Raw genomic sequence first — 19,231 nt, 5'->3', positions numbered from 1 at the left:
GGACAGAACGAGTCTGAGTGAAAAATGGAGACGGTGACGTGGGTGACGTGAGGGACAGCGTGAGTGAGAACTGCAGACAGTGACGTGAGGGACAGCGTAAGTGAGAAATGGAGACGGTGACGTGGGTGATGTGAGGGACAGCATGAGTGAGTGAGAACTGGAGACGGTGACGTGAGGGACAGCATGAATGAGTGAGAACTGGAGACGGTGACGTGAGGGACAGCATGAGTGAGTGAGAACTGGAGACGGTGACGTGGGTGATGTGAGGGACAGCATGAGTGAGTGAGAACTAGAGACAGTGACATGGGTGATGTGAGGGACAGCGTGTGTGAGTGAGAACTGGAGACAGTGACGTGAGGGACAGCATGAGTGAGTGAGAACTGGAGACAGTGACGTGGGTGATGTGAGGGACAGCGTGAGTGAGTGAGAACTGGAGACAGTGACGTTGATGACGTGAGGGACAGAACGAGTCTGAGTGAGAACTGGAGACAGTGACGTTGATGATGTGAGGGACAGAACGAGTCTGAGTGAGAACTGGAGACAGTGACGTGAGGGACAGAACGAGTCTGAGTGAGAACTGGAGACAGTGACGTTGATGACGTGAGGGACAGAACGAGTCTGAGTGAGAACTGGAGACAGTGACGTTGATGACGTGAGGGACAGAACGAGTCTGAGTGAGAACTGGAGACAGTGACGTTGATGACGTGAGGGACAGAACGAGTCTGAGTGAGAACTGGAGACAGTGACGTTGATGACGTGAGGGACAGAACGAGTCTGAGTGAGAACTGGAGACAGTGACGTTGATGACGTGAGGGACAGAACGAGTCTGAGTGAGAACTGGAGACAGTGACGTTGATGACGTGAGGGACAGAACGAGTCTGAGTGAGAACTGGAGACAGTGACGTTGATGACGTGAGGGACAGAACGAGTCTGAGTGAGAACTGGAGACAGTGACGTTGATGACGTGAGGGACAGAACGAGTCTGAGTGAGAACTGGAGACAGTGACGTTGATGACGTGAGGGACAGAACGAGTCTGAGTGAGAACTGGAGACAGTGACGTTGATGACGTGAGGGACAGAACGAGTCTGAGTGAGAACTGGAGACAGTGACGTTGATGACGTGAGGGACAGAACGAGTCTGAGTGAGAACTGGAGACAGTGACGTTGATGACGTGAGGGACAGAACGAGTCTGAGTGAGAACTGGAGACAGTGACGTTGATGACGTGAGGGACAGAACGAGTCCGAGTGAGAACTGGAGACAGTGACGTTGATGACGTGAGGGACAGAACGAGTCCGAGTGAGAACTGGAGACAGTGATGTTGATGACGTGAGGGACAGAACGAGTCCGAGTGAGAACTGGAGACAGTGACGTTGATGACGTGAGGGACAGAACGAGTCCGAGTGAGAACTGGAGACAGTGACTTTGATGACGTGAGGGACAGAACGAGTCTGAGTGAGAACTGGAGACAGTGACGTTGATGACGTGAGGGACAGAACGAGTCTGAGTGAGAACTGGAGACAGTGACTTTGATGACGTGAGGGACAGAACGAGTCTGAGTGAGAACTGGAGACAGTGACGTTGATGACGTGAGGGACAGAACGAGTCTGAGTGAGAACTGGAGACAGTGACGTTGATGATGTGAGGGACAGAACGAGTCTGAGTGAGAACTGGAGACAGTGACGTTGATGACGTGAGGGACAGAACGAGTCTGAGTGAGAACTGGAGACAGTGACGTTGATGACGTGAGGGACAGAACGAGTCTGAGTGAGAACTGGAGACAGTGACGTTGATGATGTGAGGGACAGAACGAGTCTGAGTGAGAACTGGAGACAGTGACGTGAGGGACAGAACGAGTCTGAGTGAGAACTGGAGACAGTGACGTTGATGACGTGAGGGACAGAACGAGTCTGAGTGAGAACTGGAGACAGTGACGTTGATGACGTGAGGGACAGAACGAGTCTGAGTGAGAACTGGAGACAGTGACGTTGATGACGTGAGGGACAGAACGAGTCTGAGTGAGAACTGGAGACAGTGACTTTGATGACGTGAGGGACAGAACGAGTCTGAGTGAGAACTGGAGACAGTGACGTTGATGACGTGAGGGACAGAACGAGTCTGAGTGAGAACTGGAGACAGTGACGTTGATGACGTGAGGGACAGAACGAGTCTGAGTGAGAACTGGAGACAGTGACGTTGATGATGTGAGGGACAGAACGAGTCTGAGTGAGAACTGGAGACAGTGACGTTGATGACGTGAGGGACAGAACGAGTCTGAGTGAGAACTGGAGACAGTGATGTTGATGACGTGAGGGACAGAACGAGTCTGAGTGAGAACTGGAGACAGTGACGTTGATGATGTGAGGGACAGAACGAGTCTGAGTGAGAACTGGAGACAGTGACGTGAGGGACAGAACGAGTCTGAGTGAGAACTGGAGACAGTGACGTTGATGACGTGAGGGACAGAACGAGTCTGAGTGAGAACTGGAGACAGTGACGTTGATGACGTGAGGGACAGAACGAGTCTGAGTGAGAACTGGAGACAGTGACGTTGATGACGTGAGGGACAGAACGAGTCTGAGTGAGAACTGGAGACAGTGACGTTGATGACGTGAGGGACAGAACGAGTCTGAGTGAGAACTGGAGACAGTGACGTTGATGACGTGAGGGACAGAACGAGTCTGAGTGAGAACTGGAGACAGTGACGTTGATGACGTGAGGGACAGAACGAGTCTGAGTGAGAACTGGAGACAGTGACGTTGATGACGTGAGGGACAGAATGAGTCCGAGTGAGAACTGGAGACAGTGACGTGACGATGTGACGAGTCAGGACAGGATCCTGATGTTGTGGGAATGATCAGGAATGTGGTGAGTGAATGTGGTGTGATGGTATCAGACAGGATGTTGTGTCGTTCTTTATGCTCCAATCACAGTGCGACGTTCCGCCTGTTTCCCCTGAGGTCATGTGGTTTCTTTAACAAGAGAACAGGAACACTGCCATTACTCCTTTACTACACAGTAACAGGAGTGTTATTCTTTCTCTCTTTTCTTTTTGTTTCATTCTCATTTTTTTGTCATTTCCTACTTCTAAGCTTTTCTTGTGTTTTTCTTTCTCTTTCTTTCTCCAACTCTTTCTTTCATAATTTCTATCTTTGTTTTTTGTTAGTTAGTTCTTTCCTTTCTGTCAGTTTGTTTCTTCATCTTATGTTTATTTCCTAGTTCTTTTCTTTCTTTCTTGAGATGTAAATTTGTCCTTTTTGACGACTCATCTAGTCTGAGAACTGCATTCATTTTCTACACTTTTTAGAAAAAAATAAACGGTTCTCCAGGAGTTCCTCTAATGGTAAAAATGGTTCCAGGTGTCCTGGGTGCTGTTGTAGGGTTCTACAAACCAGAGAACTCCTGTAGAGTGTAATGTTGGAGAAAATCTTCTGCCCAAAGATGAAATGAATAAATGCAGAAGATTTGATTTTGGATGGTGGAAGAAGTTCTCAAAACCAGAAGTTACAGCATGCACTGGGAAACTCCCGCCAGTGATGATGTAACGGTTTGGAAAAGGCAAACAAGGTTAGAGTGACTTTAGTTCCAATGCCAGAGTTTGTGTGAGTGTAGAGGGAGGAGTGCGCTATGGATGTGTTCGATTTTCTAACAGTCCTTAATTACGGCGTTTTTATGTCTCTGTATGGAGGAGCTTTTACGTGATCATGAACTACTAAAGGTTCCGAGCGATTCCTCTAAACAAACCCACTTGAAACAATTCTGTTCTAGTTTTTCCTTCATCTTTGTTGTGTTAGTAAATAAATGTAAGTAGATATTGGACTCTGACAGTAAAAGGTGATAAAAGTTCAGTCTGAATCTGAATTTCATCCTCCTCCTGAACACAAGGTTCTTGGAATCAATTTAAACAAAAGCAAGTCAAAGAGAGATTTCCTTTGAGAAAATTTCTGGAACATAATTGAGGTTAGGTATCAGAAAGGCATATCCCACAGAAAGAGAGAGCGAGAGAGACCCTCCAAAACACTGCATTTTGCTAGCAAATTAATTAATTCTTTAAAAAAATTATTAATTAATAGAATTTTCAATCATTATTATTACCTGCCCTTTTGTCACAGTTGTCATCACTGTCACCATCTCGCATGCACAATTTCTACATTTTTAAAGTAATAAAACTTTTTTTTTTACTAAAACAAATACTATTTCTGTGAGCAGCGATTATAAGGGGTCCAGGCACTGTGCTTTGGAAGTGCTCGAAAATGAAAGTATTTCGTTTGGTTCCGTGATGACATTGTGATCTGTGTGAAGGAAGTTTTCATAGAAGATGATCTTAAGTAAATGTTTCTCTGGTAGTTTGGTATTCCTCAGAACGTCTGAGTAACGAAGCCATTTATAGAAAAGAGCATAGCTTGTATGGGAAAGTGCGTGTTGTATAATGCATTACATTACTCAGTTCTCTCAGTATACAGAAACCAGTAAGATCAGGACCTGTTCTCCATGGGGTCCTCGTGCACCTGGAACCCATTCGAGCATGCCTAAACTGGTGCGCTGTGATCTTTGACCCCTGAGCAAATGTCCTCCTTGTACGCCAGAGGTCTGATTTCTCTAATTGGATGTTTTGTCCTTCACTGGATCCATTGAAGAGGAAACAGGATCCGGTAGCCATAGCGACAGAAAGGAAGTTTTGATACACTTCAATGTGTTTTAGCAAGCAATAAAAATGGGCCGTAGAGTTTAAGCTCTTTTGTGTTTTGATTTATTAAAGTGTGAGAACGTCACCGTCGGGATCAGAACCCTTTAACTCTCATGCAGCGCTCGTGGTGTTTCTGTATGATGCACTTTCTCCGTTCTGTGTATGAAGGTTGCGTAGTGTTACTGTTAGAAAGCAAAGACAATGTACTGAAACGAGGGGAGTCGAGGCTACATTCTCTGGGTGGTGTGAGTTATGTATTTCAGTTACACATCAATTTAATAAACATTTAAAATAATATTTGAAATAAAATTTGCTGTTTAATGAGGACAAAAGTAATGGCCTATAAAAGAAGGAGGAGTTGGTGTGTGTCTGTGGTAGCTAACTTTTTGCAGTGGCTGAGGAGGTGCTCTTTCACCGTTTAGTCACAATTGTGACGTTTTCAGCTCTCTGTGAGCTAAAAGGTTGTCAAATGAGTCTCAGCATTAGCAAATACAGATAATATTAGCATGCTTGTTCGTGGAAGTGACGGTTAAAATTTTCATTGACTTGATTTTTTTGTGTTCCTGCAGCAGTCCTATGTATCCTCCGGTCCCCAGATGGCGCCGCCGAGTCCCAACACTAATAGCAGCAGTGCGAGCAGCGCAGGAGGTGGGGAACAACTGAGCAAAACCAACCTGTACATCCGCGGCCTTCACCCCGGGACAACCGACCAGGACCTGGTTAAACTCTGTCAACCGTGAGTCCACACACTGCCAAATAAACTCACATATAATCTTTTTTAAAAGTTACTGATATTGAGTGTGTTGTTAGTTGAGGGGAAGTTTACTCAACAGAGATGCATCAGTGGAGACGCGATATAAACCTAAAGCGTCTCTGGGATTTTTATGAGTTCTGCTGGTTTCATGCGTATTGTGTAAGACAAGTGCAATCTGATAGGTCTATGGCAGGTCGATATGCAAATCAGCACGTACCACTGACAATCAGTTATGGCTGTGTGATACGACGATATAATATGCCGCAGTACACGTTTCATAGATGTCGGCTCATGCTGAATCGAGCAGACACGTTCGGTTTTTAATTTTAGCGTCTGTTCTCTAACTTAAATAAATGATTTTTATTACTATAAAAAGAAAACGCGACAGTGGGGGCGGAGCCAAGGAGGTGAGTGATGTACTCGGTGTATTACAGCATTTTTTTTATTCGTAAGTGATCAGTTCTGCTAGGTACCTGTCTTGGTTCAGCGAAAAAGAAATAAAAAGGTTTGACAGTCAGAGCTGTGATTCTTGTTTTGCAACTAAATTGTGCAAACAAACAAACAAAACCTTCCAGCAGGATTTGCTAATTCAGCATGAACGGAGAAAGGAGAGGTGGAAAATTGACTCTGCGCTCTCACTGTGTGTGTGTCGTTTTACTTCACCAAGTGCAAGTTGCGAGTCTTATTCCGAAAAATTTGCATGAAGCCACATACGGAAGGAAACATCTGTTTTTATCATGCAGATAAATCAGTGGAGAAAAGGACAGGGAGAGTAGGCGAGGGGAGAGGAGAGGAGGCGAGGGAAGAGGAGGGGAGAGGAGACAAGGTGAGGGGAGGGGAGAGAGGCGAGAGGAGAGGAGGCGAGGGGAGAGAGAGGCGAGGGGAGAGAAGACGAGGCGAGGGGAGAAGAGAGGAGGGGAGAGAGAGGCAAGGGGAGAGGAGAGGAGACGAGGGGAGAGGAGGCGAGGGGAGAGGCGAGAAACGAGGGGAGAGACACGAGGGAGAGGAGATGAGGGGAAAGGAACGAGGGGAGAGACACTGGGGGAGAGGAGGCGAGGGGAGAGAAACAAGGGGAGAGGAGGCGAGAGGAGATGAGGGGAGAGAAACGAGGGGAGAGACACGGGGGAGAGGAGGCGAGGGGAGAGGAGACGAGGGGAGAGAAACGAGGGGAGAGACACGGGGGGGAGGAGGCGAGGGGAGAGAGACGAGGTGAGAGGAGGCGAGGGGAGAGGAGGCGAGGGGAGAGGAGAGGAGGGGAGAGAAACGAGGGGAGAGACACGGGGGAGAGGAGGGGAGAGGAGACGAGGGGAGAGACACGGGGGAGAGGAGGCGAGGGGAGAGAGACGAGGGGAGAGGAGGCGAGGGGAGAGAGAGGCGAGGGGAGAGGAGATGAGGGGAGAGAAACGAGGGGAGAGACACGGGGGAGAGGAGGTGAGGGGAGAGAGACGAGGGGAGAGGAGGCGAGGGGAGAGAGGCGAGGGGAGAGGAGGCGAGACGGGGAGAGGATGCGAGGCGAGAGAAACGAGGGGAGGGAGACGAGAGGAGGCGAGGTGTGTACGAGAGGCCACTTTAAAGCCAGAACTTTCTCCTCATTTCAACACACAGAGACTCACTAAAACTCTCTCCGTGTTGATCGAATACAAATATTAAATATTAGAGTTAAGGAGGTGGAAACGTGTCTGTAAACTCCTCCTGAACTCCTCTACAGCGGGACGTTTAAACGTTTAACCTCCTCTCAGACGTTGTTTGCGATTTTATACTCGTATGTGTTTGGGTCAGATTTATCAGAGTTTTTGTGAAGTGCGAAAACGTCACCGTCGGGATCTGAAACCTTTAACGCGGCCTTTCTGTAAGATGAACTTTCTCTGTTTCGTGTCTGAAGGTTGCGTAGCGTTATTATTAGAAAGCAAAGACAATGGACTGAACCACTGACGAGAGGAAACGGGGGGAGTCGAGGTTACAGTCTCTGGGTGGTGCAAGTGGTAAAACAGCTCGGTTGTGCATTAAGCAGTGAAAGTTTGGGGTAAAGATTATTAAGTGATGTTCAAGTCAAACGTAAGGTGAAGATCTTAAATAGCGAATGCTAATTTAGTGCAGAAGAAGTCGTGCATGTTAATCATTTCCGTGTTTCAGGTGGTTCACAAAGAATTCATGCACATTTTCGCCATTAAGGAAAACTTTCTCAGTATTTTGTATAAAAACATGAGCTCAGGTTGTGATGTCACTAAATAAATTAAGCTCAGTGTCTATGGACCAATCACGTATAAGCCACGTACTCTGCATGCTAATCTAGCTGTATATCTAACTTAGCTAATGTTAGCGATGAACAAATGATGGTTGTCAAGGTAACATTGGAATATATTCTGGCAGGATTAAATAAATCGGTGAGAAAATGAAGAGGTAAATTAAGACACTGATACTGAAACCACACTCTGGTCTAATGTCTAATGAGCTAGTTTGCTAACAGGTAGCTAACTGGGTAGCTATGTTAGCTAATTCTAGAGATATTAGGTTGTTAGAGCTCGCAGGAGGACATGGGGCGTGCTCAGATTTGCATAATAATGCATATTTATATGTATATTCTTGTATTTGTAGTGAGGATTAAGGTATAGAGGTTTACGCGGAAATTTCATCTCTAGGACGCACGGTTCAAAAGTTATTAACATAAACGTGAGTGCAAATTTTGGACAGTCGGTGGCGCTAGAGGGATTAAGTTAGAGACTCCAAATTTATATATATTATATATATTAACAGATGTGACGGTACTCTATCTGTGTGCCAAATTTCATAACTTTGCCACAAGCGCTTCTATGGGCTACCATAGACCTAAGCGAAGGTGGAACAATAATAATAATAATAATAATAATTATAATGATAATCATAATAAGAAGAATAAAACTAACGAAAACTTGTTTTTTTATTGACCCCTAAAACAACACACTTAACATCAGAGCGAGGGTTTGTCGTATGTAAGATCCTTCGTCTTTAATTAACGCGCGGGACAGAAACGCGCCAAACGACTCGAGCTGCTTTTAATCTGCAGTGGAAATTGTGACAGCATTTTTTTTCTTTCCCTAAACGACTCTGCTTTTCCACAAACACACACAGCAGTCTTTAACATATGGAAAATCTTAGACGGCTGTGTCTCGGCAGCAGCTGCGGCGTTTAAATCTTCATACGCAACATCAGTTGGTGGAACCATCGCTTGGCTAACTACACAAAAAATATAAAGTACACACAACCGAGAGTCGCCAAGTTTCTGTGTGTGTGTACAGCGCATAGTGAAGCTGAAATACATCACTGTGTGTGTGTGTGTGTGTGTGTGTGTGTGTGTGTGTGTGTGTGTGTGTGTGTGAGAGATCATTCATCCATTTTCTATACCGTTTATCCTACAGGGTCGCGGGGATGTTTGATCGTGTTTCTTGCAAATTTGAACAATAATCTAAATCTTTCTTTGAATTTTGTAACATTTATTTAGATAATTTGTGACTTTAAACACATATATAATGTTCAGTTATTATGCGTTCTGTATTTTACGCTAAATCTGTGGCTTAATTGGCTTTCAGTGTGACAGATGCACCGTGACGTCAGCGTCTCCAGGGGGCGGGGCTTATTTCATTGTTATGCTGCGTATCAGACATCTGCTTAGTGACATTCAGGTGTGTAAACGTAGAGTCTTCAGGTCGAGTATTAGTGCAAGGTTTACTGCTAGGCTGTGAACAAGGAACTGTAAAAATTAAATAAATAAAATAAAAAACAGTAACAGTTTTTAAATATCGTATCTACTGCTGCAGTGAAAATCTACACAGGAAACTGAAGCTGCTACACACAGGGCTGTGCTCTCTGAACTCTTTAAAGCTGTTTGTTTGTTTGTTTGTTTTTTGGTTCACTTTATTTAGCCCTATTTTGTTTTCCTGAATGTGGCCCTTTAGCAAACAAGAGAGATTACGAAACGGAGCCACGATCTTATCTTTATTCCTCGAGTTTATCTTTATTCCTAAGAATTTACCAACGATTACAATTTATTTATTAAAGAATGACATACATTCACCTAGCATTCATCGTTAATGTTTTTAAGAGAAAGTTATCAGGTGTTTATTATTATTATTTTTTAAAGGTCACTCAAGTTTGCTAATCAGTCTGTACAGGATTTTGGGAGGTTTGTTATTTTTTTGTGATCGTTGCGGCCAAAACACTCGATTTTGCTGCGGCTTTTTTCTTGTGGAGATTTTTGTGCTTTTTTGTAGAAAACTGCTCAACTCGGTGAATTCGCAGTCGCACGAAATAGTTCTACGCGCTCTTTCGCAGTGATGTTTGTTGGTAAATGAGAGCTTGTAGCTGTACTTGTGTTCGATGCACGTGAATGGAAGATGGCTTCGACTGAACATGCCTCTGGATGACGTCACATGACACGTCTCGGCCCGAATCTGCGGGAAATCTGTTGTAATTTAAAAAAAAATTGCAGCTCCTCCGAATATTGCAGCGTTTCCTTGATTTTTGCATTAATTCTTGCCATCTCACAATCCTGGAGGGACTGATGAAACATATTTTTGATGTTTGTTAAATTAAAAGGCATTAAAAAGTGGTATAACATGTTATTTCCTGATAGAGCATACAGAGAGATAGAGTTAGGGTTATTGCTGTAATCGGTTATTGGTTAATTATTAGAAATCAGAAGTTCTCTTTCTTACCTTGTTATCTCATGTCTTCGGTCGTATTGCGTTCTGTTCATCTGTGCTGAACATCTCATCAGCAAACACATCCGTATGCCAACTTTCTGTAAGACGATCAATTCCTGATGGATAAAGACAAAGCCATAGTAAAGAAATTTACGGTTTCATTTGTAAATAAACGTTTTGGAAGAAAACGCATTCAGGTTTCTGTTTCAAACTGTTTTTAAGTGAAAAACAAAACGAACATCTCTAGTGATCACGTTATAAACAAATCGACTTATAAAGTAAGGATAATTATTTAACAATCACTTCAGTGCCGGTGAAATGCTAAAATGGAGATGAAGTTTAGAGTTCTGAACGGACGTTCTGTTAATAATAAACGGACGCAGTATTTGTAGTGAAATGTTATTTATCTGCTCGACTGGAAAATGGAGTGTACCACTGTGGGAAAGACAGGGGGGTGATGTCAGAAGGAGAACGTGATTATGTGGTGAATAAAAACATGTGATTCTTCAGTGGAGTTGATCATGTGGGTCAGCAGCAAGTTTGTACACACACACACACACACACACACACACACACGGTTACAGCCCCGAAGTTGATTATTTTCCTATAACAGCACGTCCTTGAGTGTTTTAATGATAATGTTTTAGAGCGAGTGCATTAATATAAACCTGCACCACTCTCAGAGCTGCTGTTATAGAAAACTACTCAACACCTTTTGACCAATCAGGGTCCAGATCTCCAGAGCACTGTGGTGAGGTGTAAGATCTAATATAATTATTATATAAGACATTATATCAGTGTTTAAAGTCAGTCGTTTGTTTATTTGTTTATACCTGCATACATTCTGCTGAAACTGTAACTTAAAATAGAATTTTCTGCTTCAGTGAATAATCCACAGGTATAGCCAACACACACACACACACACACACACACACACACACCCCGTGTCGAGACAGACAGGAATGAGAAAAGGTCAGTGAAGGGGCGGGACTTCTCCAGTATTATTGCTCCAAAAATCAGAATGCCAAAAATATAAAAGTCTCTGTGTTAATTATAGAAGATACGTTATGCACGTATTAACGTTCGCGTGTAAAAAAAAAGTCTACAGTTCCTGTGTGTTACTTGTAGGATTGAAGTTCTAGCATTAAGCAGAATGAAGATTCTGTTGAATGAAAACCTGACATTTCTGCGGCGCACTAACATGCTAAGCCGAGTTTAAGAATTGTGTTTAATAGGCATGTCGGTTTTGCTAGCTCGTGCCTTTCTGACATTAATTATGTTGCGTATAAACCATAAAAGGAAACGGCCAAAAATGCACTTTGTAGTGGGAACTATAGAAATTAAATTTAGAGCGTCAGTTACAGAATTAAAGTCCGTTCTGTTCGAGTCGTGCTTTTACGTGACATGTCGTTGAGCCAGGACCCTGGGAGTATAAACTGAAATATGTGACATTAAACACAGGAACAAGTTCCAGGTTCTGTAAACACACGCAATAAAGGCACATTTTTATTAGGAACTACGAACCGGGAAAAAAGAGGTATTAAAGTCAACTCTGCTTTAAATAAAATATTCAGAATCAGAGACTTTTATGATTAATATAAAAAATATGTATCGGGACCTATTTCTTGGTTTAGTTCCAGTCTTTAAGACTTTAGTTCTTGATTTAGTTCCAGTCTTTAAGACTTGGTTAGTTTCAGTTGTGAGAACTGTATCAGAAGGGAAAATTTTACAGAAACCTCCAGGAGCTAAATTTAGGCCCTAGAGGTTCTTGGTTTAGTTCCAGTTTTTGATGCTTTGGTTCTGGGTTTAATTTTGAGAAACAGCCACTGAGAGTGCGAGAGGAAATCAGACTTGTCTCCTGTCACACGCAGCAGATTCCTGAATCCAGTTTATCATGCGTCTGTTAGCATGTGAGAGCGAGCGAGGACAAAATAATAACATCGCTTCTATAAGAAGTTATTTGTCGTGTCAAACCCGGACCCCACTCTCACACACACACACACACACACACACAATTAAAACAGCTACGTTTCTCTCCACCGTAGCTCCGGTTCTGTTTGCAGAACAGACGATCCTCACTGCTGCGTCTCCAAAAACAACCTTCACAGAGTTCTCCCTTATTTCTCTTTTCTCCTGTTTCTGTAAAAAACAGTCACAAAGTCACATGATCCACATTTTTCGCCTTTATTTTGGCGAGAGAGTGAGATTTGGGGATCAGGTGTGTTTCAGAGGGGAAACTGTATCTGGGTGAAAGATGGTGAAGTGTGTGAGTGATGGTGTAGTGTGTACACACACACACACACACACACACACACACACAGCACCAAACTACTGAGTATGTATCATTAAAGTGGTGCTGTGTGACCGGCTCAGAGAGCCTGAGATTTTAAAAGTGGTGTAGTGTTCACTCGGCTGAAAACTGCAGTGCTTTAGGACCCAGAGGACAAGTAAAGGATGGAGGGAGGAAAAGAGAAAGAGAAGGACAGAGGGATCGAGTTTCACGGCCTGGTTACTGGAGCAGTGTCGGGTTTACGTCAAAGCAAATGAGGGAAAGTTCACTTCAGTGCAGAATGAACACACACACACACACACACACACACACACAGAGCGTGTATCCGTCCTCCCTGTATGTAAAGTTTAGAACTAAACTTTAAAAAAAATAGGTGGAATTATTTACTGTTTTTCGTTCTGGACTGTGATTGGTCAGAAGGTGGTGAATAGTTCTCTGTAACAGCAGCTCTGACAGTAGTGCAGGTTTATATTAATGCACTCGTTCTGATACGTTATTGTTTCTATAGTAACGGCTCGTTCACAGGGACGTGTACAGCGCACGCTCCACTGATGAATAGATTAGAAGAGAAGTGTGATATGGATGAATGATGTGGTGACATTTCTGTAAGGAGATGTTTATGTTACACTGATGGACGGAGTCTCCAGTGTCAGCGCTGTGTAACAGTCAGAGGTGAAGCTGTAACGGTGTATGATGTGTTGTATTGTAATTTAAAAGAGTGTAATCGTCGGTAAACTGCTGTGGTGGAAGAGGAATAAAACACTTGGCGTGGTTAAAGTTATACCTCTACAAACATTTTTAAAAGTTTAAAAATGTTTAAGATTTTTATGTAAATAATAAACACTAAACACTGACATGCATTAAATCCTTGCACTAAAACACACAATTTCATAAAAAATAAAAGAATGGAGTGAAACAATGAGAATTTAAATTACACTTCAGTGGATATTTTTAGGCGACAGAGACAGCTGGAGAAGGGAAAAGTCCGGAACAAATTGTTTTTGTCCCTGGGGTGATGTTTCAACCTGCAGAAAAACAACAGCAATGAGATCACACTCGTAGAGTACACACACACGGAGGAAAATGTAAGGGAGGGTATATGGGGACATCAAAGGCACACAGTGTGTGTGTGTGTGTGTGTGTATTTGACCATTCTGTATTTTTTTTTAAGGTACGGGAAGATCGTATCCACCAAAGCCATCCTGGACAAAACGACCAACAAGTGCAAAGGTAAGAGACTTCAACACATAAAAATAATATTCATATAAATACATTATTGTAATAATAAAAATAATCAGCACAGTCATGAATATTATTACTTTATATTCATCATAATGATCATATATTATTATTATAATTATAATTATAAATAATGATCACAGTTCAGAGTAGTCGAAGGAAAAACCTGACTTTGCTGATTCACATAAAACTTTTATTATAATGAATTTTTATTGCAGATTGAACGAGTTTCTAATAAAGAATATATTGTGTTACAGTGAAACAGAAACGTGTTAAAAACGTTTCACGTGCTGTTTCACGTTTATGGATTACTGGCACTGGTGTATAAATACTGCGACTATAAATACTGTAGAGTTAAAGCCAAAAATTGTTGTTTAACTTTCATAGAAATGAACTTAAATATACAGATAAAGTCTCTCTTAAAGTATTTTCGTGTGTGTGTGTGTGTGTGTGTATATGTGTGTAGGCTATGGCTTTGTTGACTTTGACAGTCCTGCAGCGGCTCAGAAAGCTGTAACAGCTCTAAAGTCCACCGGCATCCAAGCACAGATGGCCAAAGTAAGTCTAAATAATTAATAATAATAATAATAATAATAATAATAATAATATAAATCTCACACACAAGTCTCTGTATAAAAAGTGAGTAAAAATAAAACAGAGTAGTATCCCTTTTTCTTCTTCCTTTTGTACTTTTTTCATTCATCTTGTGTACCTTTATCTTTTTTGTACTTTTCCCTGTCTGTAAACTTTACCTTTTTTGTACCAGTTTAAATTCTGGTCTGTTTGTTTGTTTGTTTATTTATTTATTTATTTATTTATTTATTTATTTATTGACTTTGTTCCTTTTCATTTCTATGCTCTGGTTGTTTTGTTTCTGTCCCTCTTTTATTTTTATTTGTTTCATTCGTTCAGTAATACAGGAAAACCGGACGAGTATGTTTGAAGGTGTAGAGGAAAAAGGAAAGAAAAGAATCCTCCCTTTTCTTTTTCCACACCATTTTTTATTCTTCTTTTATGTTCTTTTTTTCCCCATCCATCTTCCTGTCCTTCCTTTACTGTGCTTTTCCTCGTCTTTATACTTTACATTTTCACTTTTTGTATATCCTTTCTTTATTCTAACAGTCTAACTTCGGCGTTCTTGTTGTTTTATGGACAGATTCTTATTTATTTACTTTATTTTTATTTTTAAAAATTATTACAAATTTTGTATTTAATTTGAATTTATTTGTCAATGAGCCACTAAGCTTGAATCATGCCTGTTAGTTTTGAAATGATTTGAATAAAATGGTATATTAATGCCACAAGTTTAATGTTTTTGTCCCGTGCTGTTTTCAGCAACAGGAGCAGGACCCGACTAACCTGTACATCTCCAACCTGCCCGTGTCGATGGATGAGCAGGAGCTGGAGTCCATGCTGAAATCTTTCGGTCAGGTGATTTCCACACGGATCCTCCGAGACGCCAACGGGACCAGCAGAGGAGTCGGATTCGCCAGGTAAAACCTCACTTCCTGTTTACTCATCACGTACTTCCTGTTTACTCTTTATTCTTTCAAGCCACTAGAGGGCGATCGCTTTCACGCCTGAGCCACTTTATAACAAAATGTCCAGTTTAAAGTTATTTATATACACCTCAGTGTCAGTTACGAATGTTTACAAAACAAAATCGTAACTTTCAGTTTCAGCAGAATGTTCAGGAAGTTGAGCGTTTCCTTTTAAAAGTGAAAAAGTGTACAAGTGTGATATATGAAGTGTTTTTCTTTCTTCTCCCCTGAGATTCAGCTTAAAACCTTTTCACTTCTTCACCTTTTTGTGTCTTTGTTTGTTTTTGTTTGTGCTAGTCTTTGGGAAGTGGCCTTTAGAGAAGATACATATGAATAAAAAGTCCAGCTTTGCATTTTACACCTCATCAGACCAATATTCCAATTAATTCACGTTAAGAAACACCTGTGATACTCAAGCATACTTTCATTGGTTTTATAAAAAGATGTGTAGCAAACAAACAAATAAATAAATAAACAAATAAATAAATAACTACAGGCCGAAACCTGAAGCTTGGAAAAAGCAGTAAAGGTGAGAGTGCAGGCTGTTTAAAGACAGCGTATGTGTGATTACATACAGATGAGTGTTATTGGTAATCAGGTGACTGTGACTGAGTAGGAACTTGACAGGAAGTCTCAGGCCGAGGACTGTGGGAGTTGTAGTCTGCAATTTGTGCATATATAGAGAGTAAAAAAATCACCAGTATACAATATACAATAAACAATATACAATATACAATAAACAATATATAAAACAAAACAATCACTGATAAGATAATAATAGGTTTATTTTTTGTAGCACTTTTCTAAAACCCAAAGGTTGTTCAATGCAGTTTAAACAATTATTTATTTACCTCAGAAATACTTAGCAAGTTAAAATAGATTTTTTGGATACAACATTTACTTCTGTATTTGGACTTTTCACTAGTTGCTCTGCTTTAATAAATCTGTTTCCTGAACTGATGTCTTTATTTATTGACTAAGAACATTTTGTGTTTTGCAGGATGGAATCCACAGAGAAATGTGAAGCCATTATTCAACATTTTAATGGAAAATATATTAAAACTCCACCAGGAGTGCCAGGTGAGTGAGAGAGAGAGAGCGAGCGAGAGAATGACGAGTGAGTGACTTACATTACAGTACTTACATCTCATTTTATACAGCTGAGCCGTTGATGGTTAAAGGCCTTGCTCAAGATACCAACAGTGGCAGCTTGGTGTAAATCTATAGTGTAGTGTAGTATAGTGTACAGTATACATTCTACTTCATAATCTATAGTGTAGTGTAGTATAGTGTACAGTATACATTCTACTTCATAATCTATAGTGTAGTATAGTGTACAGTATACATTCTACTTCATAATTTATAGTGTAGTATAGTGTACGGTATACATTCTACTTAATAATTTATAGTATAGTATAGTGTACAGTATACATTCTACTTCATAATCTATAGTGTAGTGTAGTATAGTGTACAGTATACATTCTACTTCATAATCTATAGTGTAGTATAGTGTACAGTATACATTCTACTTCATAATCTATAGTGTAGTGTAGTATAGTGTACAGTATACATTCTACTTCATAATCTATAGTGTAGTATAGTGTACAGTATACATTCTACTTCATAATTTATAGTGTAGTATAGTGTACGGTATACATTCTACTTAATAATTTATAGTATAGTATAGTGTACAGTATACATTCTACTTCATAATCTATAGTGTAGTGTAGTATAGTGTACGGTATACATTCTACTTCATAATCTATAGTGTAGTATAGTGTACAGTATACATTCTACTTCATAATCTATAGTGTAGTATAGTGTACAGTATACATTCTACTTCATAATTTATAGTGTAGTACAATATAGTGTATAGTGTACAGTATACATTCTACTTCATAATCTGTAGTGTAGTATAGTATAGTGTATAGTATACATTTTACTTCATAATCTATAAAATTATGTGTAAATCGAGTACAGTATAAGCATAGTGCAGTATAGTAGCGCAGACTGATGTTTCTGTACAAGTTATGTCTCAGTCATCAGCACTGATCTCTCTCTCTCGCTCTCTCTCGCTGTCACACACACACACACAATTTCACTTTCTACAGGCTTTTATTTAGTGAAGAGCGTGTCTTTTTGCAGTAATGAGTCTTTGAGATTCTTTGATGGCGGAGTGAGTATTTTGGACTCACGCTGTTTTGTATTTTAGTGCCGACTGAGCCGTTGTTATGTAAGTTTGCTGACGGAGGACAGAAGAAGAGACAGAATCAGGGGAAATACCTGCAGAATGGCCGGCCCTGGGTCAGAGACACTGACACGGTAACGTTAAAGGAAAATTCTAGCAATGTCTATAACATAGTATTATCTACGGTATTCTATTCTATTCTATATGTACTATATCTATTGCATGCTATGAAGTATCCATTATATAGTATAGTAGATAGTGTACATATAGTGTATATATAATACAGTATAGTACGCAGTATTTAATCTACAGTCTATAGTATGGTGTAGTATAGTATACAGTATACATACATTCTATAGTCTGTAGTATAGTAGAGTATAGTAATAAATAAAACTAGTTGAAGCACATATTATTTGTCTTGCATGAGTTGTTCTGTTGATAGAAACTGAAGGATTTGACTTTGAATATTAAAATGTAAAATGTGTTGGCTTTTTTTTGTAATTTCAGGGAGGAATGACGCTAACGTATGACCCGACAGCCTTACAGAACGGGTGAGTAACATGGCATTATCACTCTGTAAAAGAAATGATCAATTAAAACGAGCTTTATTTACTGAATTAAATAAGTAATAATAACATCATAATTTTCCAGCCAGTGTTACGGGTAAAGCATTTGATCTTTATGACACATAGTGGCCGCAGTTAGTACTGCACGCGCTTAAAGAACAAAACCATATTTTGTCTAATCGACTGATTTATAAAATGTCACAGTATTGATATTTGAACCGTTTGTGTGGTTTGCAGGTTTTATTCGTCTCCGTACAGCATCGCCCCGAACAGAATGATCGCCCCGACGTCTCTGTCTCCCTACATGACTTCTCAAGTACCGTCATACCAGGTCAGCGATGAGGGGGTAAAAATGAAATAAATCGCAACCCAGCACAGAAGTGTTTATTTTCTACAACAAGCACATGATCTGTGTTCAGCGAAGAATAATAATGTCATGCCCGGAATTTTCGGTGCAGGGTTTGGCAATATGATGATCAAATACGGATATTGTGATAAATTACGTTACAATACACTTTTCTGTGAAATTGCAGATATTGTGATATCTTTTTCTTTGTTTTGTTGTTTTTTTTTTTGCTGTCACACTACACCACACTACTCGGTTAGCAAAGCCCGTATTTTACGATGCATATCGGGTATTGTAGAAATGTTTTCAAGTATCGTGATATGATATTTCTGTCATATCACCCCACCACCCCAGCTGTCTGACGATTCTGAATCTTTCACAGCAGCTCAGTGGATTCTATATACAGTAAGCAGAGTGTAAATATAGTATACACACATGATACATGTATTAGATGTATGTAATATATATGTGATTACATTCGCAGGTTCACAGTCCATCATGGATGCACCACCAGTCATACCTCATGCAGCCCACAGTGAGTATGCACAGAAATCTCCGTACAGTCACGTCCAAAATCCAGAGAACTGTTTTTAATTTGATAAATTTATTACCTAAAATACTGAGTGGAGTGATGAAGCAGAATTACTGTTACCACCCAGAAGTTCTATAACAGCATGTCCCAGAGTGTTTTATTCCTCTTGTACCACAGCCATTTACCAATGATGACAGTTCTTACTTAAACCAAGCTAGCTCTGTTCTCACAGCTAGTTCTGTTCTCACAGCTAGTTCTAACAGCTAGTTCTCACAGCTATTTCTGTTCTCACAGCTAGTTCTAACAGCTAGTTCTGTTCTCACAGCTAGTTTTGTTCTCACAGCTAGTTCTAACAGCTAGTTCTGTACTCACAGCTAGTTCTGTTCTCACAGCTAGTTCTCACAGCTAGT

The 19,231-nt window shown here is 40.8% G+C and overlaps 1 protein-coding gene across 5 annotated transcripts in view; it reads left to right on the top strand.

Annotated features, from left to right (window-relative positions):
• Positions 1–19,231, top strand: part of rbms2a (RNA binding motif, single stranded interacting protein 2a) — a 32,983-nt gene that overhangs the window by 8,663 nt on the left and 5,089 nt on the right. For 2 of the 5 annotated variants that reach the window (XM_053653194.1, XM_053653192.1), the window contains exons 2-11: positions 5,256–5,422; positions 13,581–13,639; positions 14,115–14,206; positions 14,984–15,141; positions 16,190–16,269; positions 17,402–17,511; positions 17,885–17,928; positions 18,181–18,274; positions 18,644–18,694; positions 18,774–18,824. In XM_053653194.1, the coding sequence (XP_053509169.1) occupies positions 5,256–5,422; positions 13,581–13,639; positions 14,115–14,206; positions 14,984–15,141; positions 16,190–16,269; positions 17,402–17,511; positions 17,885–17,928; positions 18,181–18,274; positions 18,644–18,694; positions 18,774–18,824 (906 nt within the window). The remainder of the gene's footprint in view (positions 1–5,255; positions 5,423–13,580; positions 13,640–14,114; positions 14,207–14,983; positions 15,142–16,189; positions 16,270–17,401; positions 17,512–17,884; positions 17,929–18,180; positions 18,275–18,643; positions 18,695–18,773; positions 18,825–19,231) is intronic. The other 3 variants (XM_053653196.1, XM_053653195.1, XM_053653193.1) reach the window with 2 other exon arrangements.

Source organism: Ictalurus furcatus, chromosome 21 (genome assembly GCF_023375685.1).
Source record: "Ictalurus furcatus strain D&B chromosome 21, Billie_1.0, whole genome shotgun sequence".
Classification (NCBI taxonomy): Eukaryota; Metazoa; Chordata; class Actinopteri; order Siluriformes; family Ictaluridae; genus Ictalurus; species Ictalurus furcatus.
Note: the sequence above shows the minus strand (reverse complement) of the source record. Positions and strands in the feature narration are given on the sequence as shown.